The 11,119-nt window shown below is 43.1% G+C and overlaps 1 protein-coding gene across 1 annotated transcript; it reads right to left on the bottom strand.

Annotated features, from left to right (window-relative positions):
* Positions 1–1,094: 1,094 nt before the first annotated feature.
* On the bottom strand, positions 1,095–3,460 carry ZNF329 (zinc finger protein 329). The gene has a single exon (XM_029926426.1). It carries the CDS (start codon positions 3,454–3,456, stop codon positions 1,831–1,833), a length of 1,626 nt encoding a protein of 541 aa, XP_029782286.1. The 5' UTR covers positions 3,457–3,460; the 3' UTR covers positions 1,095–1,830.
* Between the last annotated feature and the right edge of the window lie 7,659 nt (positions 3,461–11,119).

The raw sequence follows: 11,119 nt of genomic DNA on the forward strand, positions 1-11,119 counted from the left end.
GAGGATGGGGGGGACCCTTGGCCCAGACATGGTTAGAACTGGTCATACTGTCAGGAGTCAGGCAGGGCTTGTAAGGGGTGATGCACCACGGTCCTCAGAGTCTCTGAGCCTCATGGGTTTGGCGATCAGCCGGTGGCAGATGCGGCCCGGCACGCGGTTGTCGTAGCTCTGAGGCAGGCACTTTCCTCCCCTACAGCCCCAAGGGGGCCCTTTTCCTAACTTAAAAGGAAGCGTTGTGTCAATTGGCAATGGCTGTGCTGGAGTATGAGAGAAGAGCGAGCCAAGAGAGCGCAAGGAAGACAGGGAAAGGGCAGCAAGTAATTTCTATGTGTTAGGTTTCTATTGTTTCCATAAAAAGTCACCCCAAACTCAGCAGCGTAAAACAACACAAACTTCCTATCTCACAGCCTTCACTCAGTGACTCTCAAGGGCAGCCGCCCTGAGGGCTTCGAGGCCCAACCAACCAGCATGGACAACTCGCCCCTGCCAGCACTGTACTTCCTCAGGAGGGATGTTCCCATATCATCCTCGACCTCTCGACGGCCTCCCATTCCCGTTTTCTCAGACCTATTCTCTCCTCATCTCAAGGTCCCCAAGAAAGAAATTATTTTTATGCCCTGCATCATGGGATGCTCTGACTTGAAAGGAACTTCTTCCTGGATGCCCCCATCCATGCTTATAGATGCCCTGTGACCCTGAACTAGCCCCTTTTGGTTAAAAAAAAAAAAAAAAGGTCCAAAGAAATACAAAATTGGCCCCCTTTTGGCTTCCTCTTTTTAGTCCTTACCAAAGTGTTATAGCAACAATGTATGTTTTACAACATAGAACAAGTCATACAAGAACACAGGCCCCTAAGAAATCATGTTTCTGTTTCCAGGACCAATTTCCAATTATCGTCCGCACGTGCACCTATCTTTACATGGCTGTAATAACAGCAAGCCTTCTATTTTGTGCTTTTTAAATTGTTGTTGTTGTCTGCCATATTATAAGCATTTTCAACATTATATCAAAACTTTTTAATTATAATTCAGCATGACCTCATGGAGCAGATTAGAAGTGTGCTAGATGGACAACGGAGACTGATAACAGAAACATAAGAACTCATTCCATTTTTATTTCCGCAGCTAAAGCGATGCATCACATTTCTCAGCGGCAACCCGGTCCATCTCAGTACAAGCCCGCTTCAGTCCTAATAGGGAGAATTCCATTGTTCATTCACAAGCAATGTCCTCAACTACTTGCCCCTTCTGAAATAAATCCTGAACACTTGATAGGGCTGTAACACAGAAATACATGGCAAGAGCAAAATCTAACTGACATTCCGTGGTTGCCGTCGGGTGGAATGCTGTGTGGGGTCTATCACCAGAACGCCTCTGTTCATTCAGAGCAGACAGCAAGAGCTCCTGCCAGCTTACACTGGATCCTGTTAAGAGTCTGCTTATGCACGAGGCAGACATTCCTCATTAAAGTATTCCACATGCTGACTACACACCAAACACATTCACAGGTTCCTTCTCGTTAAAGCACTCTGATGCATCTCCAGGGGAGTACCTCTTGACATCCACAGATTTTATTCCAGTGTGTGTGCCATTATGTTTGGTTCTGGCTGGAATGTTCCTGAAGCCTCTTCCACATTTACTATCAGCCTGTATTTTCTCCAGGAGTTCCTTAATGTATAGATTTAGTAGTATGGCTAAGGAATGCCTCACATTCGTCAATCCACTAGATAGCTTAAAAAATTATTTTCTGACAGGGAAAAGTCATCTCTGAAGTCATTCCTCCTTCACATGGCTTCTCGAGAGCAAGTCAGTAGATGAATGTGGCCCACAATCATATTTCCATGGGTTGCTCTCCAGAGTGTTTTCTTTGATGTCGGATGAGGGACGTGCTCCTTCTGAACGTTTTCCCACACTGAGGACACTGGCTGGGCCCCTCCCGGCTGTGGAGTCTCTGATGCACCGCCAGATGAGAGTTCTGCTTGAAGGACTTTCCACATTCAGGACACTGGTATGGGGTCTCCTTTGTGTGAATTCTCTGGTGCTTGGTCAGACATGAGCTGTCCCTGAAAGCTTTGCCACACTGATTACACTCGTAGGGCTTCTCACCAGTATGAGTCCTCTGGTGGCGGATGAGGCCAGCAATGTTCCTGAAAAGTTTCTGACACTGGTTACAGCCATAGGGCTTTTCACCAGTATGAATCCTCTGGTGCCTGATGAGGTAAGCACTCTCAATGAAAGTCTTCCCACACTCTTTACATTCATAGGGTTTCTCCCCAGAGTGAATTTTTTGATGCACAATGAGGTGAGAGTTTCTGTTGAAGGACTTCCCACACTCCACACATTCAAAGGGCTTCTCGCCAGTGTGAGTTCTCTCATGCTGAGTAAGGTACGAGCCATCCCGGAAAGCCTTTCCACATTTGCTACATTCATAGGGCTTCTCCCCAGTGTGGATTCTGAGATGCACAGTGAGGTGGGAGATGTCGGTGAAAGGTTTCCCACACTCGTTACATCTGTATGGTTTTTCCCCTGTATGAGTTCTTTGATGTAAAATCAGTGATGAATTTCGGTTGAAGGTTTTCCCACATTCTAGACATTCGTAAGGTTTTTCCCCAGTGTGAATTCTCTGGTGTTGTGTGAGAGCTGACCCATCACTGAAGGCTTTCCCACATTTATTGCATTTATAGGGCTTCTCTCCTGTATGGATTCTTTGATGCACAATCAGGTTGTAGTTCTTGGAGAATGATTTTCCACATTCAGTACAGGTATAAGGTTTCTCTCCAGTGTGTGTTCGGTGATGCAAAACAAGAGAAGAGTTCCGTTTGAAGCATTTGCCACATTCACTGCACTTATACAGTTTCTCTCCAAGGTGACTCCTCCTGTTTTCATTAAGAGATGAACTCAGGGTAAAGATGTCCCCAAAATCCTTACCTTCATACAGTTTCTTCCCCCTTTTCACTATTTTTGGTTCACCAAGAGGTGTAAAATGGTTGAAAGACTTCACACTTTCAGGATATTTATAGGGTTCCTCTCTTGTTTGATCTCTTCCAAGTTGAAAAACTTCCAAAGAATGGTCGAAGGCCATTCCGCAAGCATCACTGTCACTAGTGCTCTTAGCTACATAATTTTTCTGACAACTGTATAAAGCTGCGTCGCAATCCAAACTTTCAACATCTGAGTCACGTATATGAAAACCATTTGTAGGAATTCTCTTAGATGGCAGAAGGTCTGAGCTTGCACTCAAATGCTCCCCAAGTCCAGAATATTCACAAATTGTTTCCTGAGTCCCTGGTTTCTCCTGAGTTAAAGCTGACTGCCTCAAATGTCCCTCCCGGTTCTTACAGTCCCTATTATTACCTAGAATGGAAAGATGGGAACCTTCCCTTGCAAATCCTTCCATTTCCACGTCACAGGATAGTTCTTTCTCAGGAATATTCTGAGCTGTCATTTTCAATCTCATTTCCCAGGCTGAAAGGCAAAGAATTAAAAAGACAGACTTAAGTACACAAAGTTATATCTGAAAGCAAATAAAAAAGATGACAGGCCAGGTATGTGGATCTATATTTTTATTTTGTTATTAATTTTTCCCCTATTTTTTTTTACTGAAATATAGATGGCACACAATGGTACATCGGTTTCAGATGCACAACACAGCGACTTCACATGTCTATGAGGTATGCTATGCTCAGTACAAGTGGCTACCGCCTGTCACCACATAACGCCATCACAATACCCTTGACTACATTCCCTATACTGTACCTTTAACCCTGTGACTTGTTTACTACACAACTAAAAGCCTGTACTTCACATTCCCCTTCCCCATTTTGCCCATTCCCTGTACCCCTCTCCTATGGCCACCATCAGTTTGATTCTACATTTTATGTTTGTTCATTTGTTTTTTAGATTCCCCATATAAGTGAGATCATATGGTATGTCTTTCTCTGCTTGACTTATTTTACTTAGCATAGTACCCTCCAGATCCATACATGTTGTTGCAAATGGCAAAACCTCATTTTGTTTATGACTGAGTGATATCCCATCATTTGCACATAGTAAAATCTTTATTCATCTATTAATAGATGCTTGGGTTGCTTCCATATATTGTAAATAATGCTGCAATAAACAGGGGGTCATATATCTTTTTGAATTAGTGTTTTTTTTTTTCTTTCTGGGGGGTAAATACACAGTAGTACAATTACTAATAATATGGCATTTTTATTTTAAATTTTTTCAAGGAAGCTACACACTGCTTTCCACAGTGATTGCACCAATTTACATTCCGCAGTGTGTATTTTTACTTTTTCAAATTAACATCTGTATAAGAGGAAGGTAAAGTGAGAGCTCAGGGATAGAGCCAAGAACAGGTCAAAAGAGTCACACAGCATTTTCATCTTCCTAGAGAACAAGCAGGGAGAAGGGTATTGGAGATAAGTATATCACCAAAAAAAGAAAACTGAGGTGTGGGGGGCGAGAGGCAAGTGTCACTGCTGCCACTGAACACCATCTTGGCCACCATGTGCTTGTCCCTACCACTCACTACCCATATCAACAATTAGGACACATTTTCAGAGCCCCAGCTTCACAGTGTGCTCACAACAGTGCTGAATGAGCAGATCTCACCCTGGCTTTGTGGTCGAGTTCTGTTTTCACAGATTGGACAAAGCACAAGCTCCATGACCTGGAAGTTCCGAAAGCCCCAGAGCTGTGAATGGCCACCCCGCACGGTTACCATGAGAGCTGGGTCACGTGTGAGTCTGGCTCTGACATGGGAAATGCACGGCATTCTGGAAGTGGCTGCCGGTGTCTCCACCACTACTGACCATCCTCTAACCACCCGTCCAATCCTTTGACTGAACGATATCAAGACAACTGGCTCCTCATTTCTTTAAGCAAAATGATATAATATTCTCCCCTTAGAAAGAAATTTTTTAAAAATTCTAAATGGAGGGGCGCTTAGGTGGCTCAGTGAGTTGAGCGTCCGACTTCAGCTCAGGTCATTATCTTGTGGTTCGTGGGTATAAGCCCCATGTCAGGCTCTGTGCTGACAGCTCAGAACCTGGAGACTTTCTTCTGATCTTGTGTCTTCCTCTCTCTCTCTCTCTGTCCCTCCCCTGTTCGCACTGTCTCTCTCTCTCTCTCAAAAATAAATTTTAAAAATTAAAGAAATTAAAATAAATAAATAAATTCTAAATGGAGAAAGACACCAATGTAAAATCAAAGTTTAAATCATGTAGGAAACCTTCATGTTCAACAAGCAAAAACGGGGCACCTGGGTGGTTCAGTCACTTAAGAATCTGACTTGATTTCCACTCAGGTCATGATCACACAGTTCATGAGTTCACGCCCCATGTTGGGCTCTGTGCACTGACAGCCTGCTTGAGATTCTCTCTCCCCGCCTCTCTCTGCCACTCCCCTGTTCATGTTCTCTCTCTCTCTCTGAAAACAAATAAACTTAAAAAAAAAAAAAAAAAGCAAGAACCATACAGGTAAGGATTAACAAACGTGATGTCAACATTTTAAATTTCCACACCAACAAAAACACAGTAAGAGTCAAAACACAACTGGCAAATGGAGAAACAATATTATAAAATATAAAAGAGGCAATGGAATAATGCCCATGATCTATAAAGAATTCCTACAGAACAGGACAAGAAAAAGGGAGGGGGAACAAAAAGGCACTTCATGGAGAAAAAATACAAATATTCTGAAAACAGGAATACTGCTCATTCTCAGGATCACTGAGACAATTATAAATTCCAACTTAAAAAAATTTTTTTAAAATATTTTATTTATTTTTGATACAGAGAGAGACAGAGCATGAGAGGGGGAGGGGTAGAGAGAGAAGGAGACACAGAATCTGAAGCAGGCTCCAGGCTCTGAGCTAGCTGTCAGCACAGAGCCTGACGCGGGGCTCGAATCCACGAATCTGAGATCTGACCTGAGCCGGAGTCGGAGGCTTAACTGACTGAGCCACCCAGGCGCCCCTAAATTCCAACTTTAAGAACACAAAATATGCAGGGGTGCCTGGGTGACTCAGTCAGTTAAGCATCCATCTCTTGATTTCGGCTCAGGTCATAATCTCAGGGTTCTGGAACTCAGCAAGAATGTCTCAGGGTGCCAGGGTGGTTCAGTCAGTTAAGCATCCAACTTTGGCTCAGGTCATGATCTCACCCATTCCTGAGTTCAAGCCCCAAATCCAGTTCTGTGCTGACAGTTCAGAGCCTGGAGCCTGCTTCAGATTCTGTGTCTCCCTCTCTCTCTCTGCTCCTCCCCCACTCATGCTCTGTCTCTGTGTGTCTCTCAAAAATGAATTAATATTTAAAAAATTAAAATTTTTTTAAAAGTTGGCCTTTAAAAAAGATATTAATTTTAAGTAATCTCTATACCCAACAAGGGGCTCAATCTCATAACCCTAAGATCAGGAGTCATATGCTTTACCAAACAAGCCAACAAGGCACCTCAGAAAATGTTAGCCTTTAATGCTTATTTAAAAAAAGACAACTGAAGGTTAGTGAGTCACAGTTTAAGACTTAAGGGAAAGAACAAAGGAGTAAACCAACAGGAGGTAGAAGGAAGATAATAATACAGGTAAGGGCAGAAATTAAAGAAACTAAACAAAGAAACATACAAGAAGATAAAGAAAACCAAGTCTGTTATTTGAAAAGACGAACAAACAGACACACTTTGGTGAGAGTAATCATCAAAAAAATAAAAAATAATTTTTAAAAAGGCACACGTAAGCAATATCAGTCATGAGAAGTGGATTCAACTAAGAAACAGTAGAAAGTTGCCAAAATGGCAACACTGGATTTATTCTAGGAATGCAAGGACTGTGGAACATTAAGATGTCTACTGATACAATTCCCCATATACTTCAGATAAAAGGAGAAGACAGTCCCCTACACCCTATCTCAATAAATTAAGAAAGTAATTTGTGGAATCACCCTGATTCATGATCAAAATGCTCTCACAATTAAAAGTGGTAGACCCTGTTAGGGTGACTGAGTGCCTCAATTGGTTAAGTGCCTAATTCAATGTCAGCTCAGGTCTTGATCTTGAGGTTGTGTGCTCTGCACTGGACATGAAGCCTATTTAAAAAAAAAAAAAGTAGAATAGTAGACCTCTTTAACCTGTATCACTAAATTCTGAAAGTACTTTAGGGAAATCTCCAATTCAAGATGAAAATTCTTAACTATTAGGGACACAAGGAATCAAAGTAAATATCACACCTCATAAGAAAACATCAGAATAGTTTACTTTGAAGCCAAGACCAAGACCCTAGAAGCCTGCACATCTGCAGCTTTCAACAGTGATGTGGAGCTGACTGGCCAGGAGGAGCGTGTCCAAGACGCCACTCCTGGACACTATGAGTTCTTCACCTACAGGAACAGGCCTCCTGCGGCTGCCCTGACGCCATACTGCATGTTTCTCAGACGAGGCCCTCTGAGTGCCCTGGGGCCTGGGTGGCCTTGGATGTCCTGTGAAGGCAAGAGATGGAAAGTACCTTCCTAGAGATCTGCAGAGGAAGGAACTATGTGTGTACTTAAAAGAAGTAAGTTGGACAAATATACCATGATACCACTTGGGGAAATTTTTTAGACATACAAAAATTCTGGAAGTAAAAATATTAAAATGCCCTGGCAAGACACCTACCAAAGCTGTGATCATAACTGTTTTGGGAATATGGAGAATAGGTCTTCAGGAGCAAAGGGAATATCCATTTAATCTATAACAGATGCTTCATTTATTGAGACAAGAGCTCGGGGCTCCTGGGTGGCTCAGTCAGTTAAGCGTCCGACTTCAGCTCAGGTCGTGGTCTCACGGTTCATGGGTTCAAGCCCCACGTCGGGCTGTGTGCTGCCAGCTCAGAGCCTGGAGCCTGTTTTTGGGTACTGTATCTCCCTCTCTCTCTGACCCTACCCTGCTCATGCTCTCTCTCTCTCAAAAATAATACAAAACAATAAAAAAAAAAAAAGAAACAAGAGCTCTACACCCCTAAGAAAGTGAAATGACATCCCACCTAATGGGAGAAAATATTTACAAAGCATACATATAATAATGAACTTGTATACAGAAGATACTAAACACTCTTACAACTCAATAAGAAAACAATCCAAAATTTAAAAATAGGTAAAGGATAAGGGCACCTGGGTGGCTCAGTTGGTTAAGCATCCAACTTCAGCTCAGGTCATGATCTCATGGTTCGTGAGTTCAAGCCCCGTGTCAGGCTCTGCAGTGACAGCTTGGAGACTGCTTTGGAATCTCTCTCTCTCTCTCTCTCTCTCTCTCTCTCTCTCAAAAATAAATATTAATTTTTAAAATTTTAATGTTTATTTATTTTTTAGAGAGAGAGAAGCAGAGCACAAGCAGGGGAGGGATAGAGAGAGAGGGAGACACAGAATCTGAAGCAGGCTCCAGGCTCTGAGCTGTCAGCACAGAGCCTGACACAGGGCTCAAACCCACAGACTGTGAGATCATGACCTAAGCCGAAGTTGGACACTTAACTGATTGAACCACCCAAGCGCCCCAAAAATAAATATTTAATTTTTAAAAATAGACAAAGGATCTGAATAGACATTTTCCAAAAAAGACATCCAGATGGCCAACAAGACCATGAAAAGATGATCAACATCACTGTCGTTAGGGAAATCTAATCAAAAACCACAGTGAGATGCCACATCATACTCACAAGTGTGGCCAATGTTAAAAAAAAAACAACAGTGAATAAAAAGTGTTGTGAGGATGTGGAGAAACTGGAACCCACTTTCCAGTTGATGGGAATGCAAAATGGTGCAGCTACTTTTGAAAACAGTCTGACAGCTTCTCAAAAAGTTAGAGAGTTATGTTACCTAGCAATCTACTCCTACATATCTAATCAAGACAAATGCAAACGTATGTCCACACATAAATGTGTACATGAATTACAAGTTCAGAGCAGCACTACTCATGATAAACAAAAAGTGGAAACTCAAATAAAATATCCATCAACTGAAGAATGGCTAAACAAAATATGGAGACTCACACAATGGAATATTCTTCAGCCACAAGAAGGAATGAAGTACTGATGAACGCTTCAACAACATGGATGAACCTTAAAACCATTATGCTGAGTGAAAGAACTCAGACACAAAAGACTATTGTATGATCACATTTACAAAAAATGTCCAGAACAGGCAATTCCATACAGACAGAAAGTCAATTAGTGGTTGCCAGGAGCTCAGAGAAAAGGGGAATGACTACTAACGAGTAGGGGACTTCTTGCTGACCTGATAAAAGCTTTTGGGAACTGCACAGCAGCGATGGCTGCACAGATTTGTGAACATACTAAAAGCCACTAATTGTGCACTTTGGATGAATTTATGGTATATGATTTGTATCTCAATAAACCTGTAATAAGGAAATGTATGCTTAGTAAATTTAATAATTATTAAATTATTAATAGAGTGTCCAACTCTTGATTTCTGCACAGGTCATGATCTCACAATTCATGAGATCAAGCCCTGCATTGGACTCTGCACTGACAGTTCGGAGCCTGCTTGGGATTCTCTCTCTCCCTTTCTCTCTGCCTCTCCCTCCCTCTCTTGCTTTCTCTCTAAAATAAATAAATAAACTTAACAAAAAATACAGAACAGGTTAAGATATTTACAAATCATATATCTGATAGTGCACAGATATCTGGAATAAATAAATAATCCTTTCAACTCAATAATTAAGAGATCAATAATCTACTTAATAAATGGGCAAAGGGTCTGAACTGATAATTCTCCAAAGAAGATATACAAATGGACAAATAAGCACAAAGGAAAAGATGCTCAACATCATTAACTATCAGGGAAATGCATATCAATACCATAGTGAGATACCACTTCACACCTAATAGAATGGATATAATCAGTTCCACCCCTAAGATGGTTGGTTATACAAGAGATATAAAACCAGACATCCACCCCCCCACCTCAAAAGTATACATGAATGATTACACAGGTGTTAAAAAATTTTTTTAAAAATTTTTTATTTATTTTTGAGAGACAGAGCACAAGCAGGGGAGGGGCAGAGAGAGAGGGAGACCCAGAATCTGAATCAGGCTCCAGGCTCCGAACCGTCAGCCCAGAGCCCAATGGAGGATTCAAACTCACTGAGTGCAAGATCATGACCTGAGCCAAAGATGGACGCCTAACCGAATGAGCCACCCAGGCACCCCTAAAACTGTCTTTTAAATGTTTACTCATTTTTGAGACAGTGTGAGCGGGAGAGGGGTACACAGAGGGAGACAGAATCTGAAGCAGGCTCCAGGCTCTGAGCTGTCAGCACAGAGCCCAATGCAGGGCTCAAACTCACGAACCACAAGACCATGACCTGAGCTGAAGTCAGAGGCTTAACCTACTGAGCCACCCAGGCGCCCCTCAATAAAGCTGTCTTTAAAAAAAAAAGAGAGAGGTGATGAGTCTGCTGGGGTCAGAACCACTAGTCTGGATCCCATGGGGGACTTTTCTGATACTTCAAAACTTCACAGGAGAAGTAACAGTTTTATATGGATGTGCCAAAACTTTTTCCATAAGCTATTGGGGGTTAGAGGAGTAAAAATAAATAAATAAATAAATAAATAAATAAATAAATAAATAAATAAATAAAAATGGAACCACTACACCAAGGATGAGGGAAGGGAAACGGTCACTAAACAGGCGGAAAACCACGGCCCTCAGTGGGAATGGCAAGCCCTGACTGGCAGGTATTAGGCGGAGGAAACAACCGAACGGGTGCGGGGTGACACCTGCGGGGCTCCGTGAGAAGTGGCACAGTCCAGCGGCGCAACGCGGCCACTTGGGCCCGAGAGCCACGGACGCCGGCAGGAGGGCAGACGTCCCCTGGGGCAGGACCGGCCGGACACCGGCGCAGACACCCTGAGCAACGCGAAGGAAAGAAGTGAGGCGTCCACCCGCCGGGGAACGTGCACACTCGCGGCAGATCTTAGTCCTTAGCCGCCAGGGCAGCCGTGCCTCGGGCCGACCCGCGCCCCTACGAGCCGGACGCGCCCACTCCACCAGTGAAACCCTCCCGCGGACGCGCCGGACACCCCTCACCGACCGCGGGCTGGCCGCTCTCCGCCTCCACATACCGCCCCC

The sequence above is a fragment of the Suricata suricatta genome, chromosome 16 (genome assembly GCF_006229205.1).
Source record: "Suricata suricatta isolate VVHF042 chromosome 16, meerkat_22Aug2017_6uvM2_HiC, whole genome shotgun sequence".
Classification (NCBI taxonomy): Eukaryota; Metazoa; Chordata; class Mammalia; order Carnivora; family Herpestidae; genus Suricata; species Suricata suricatta.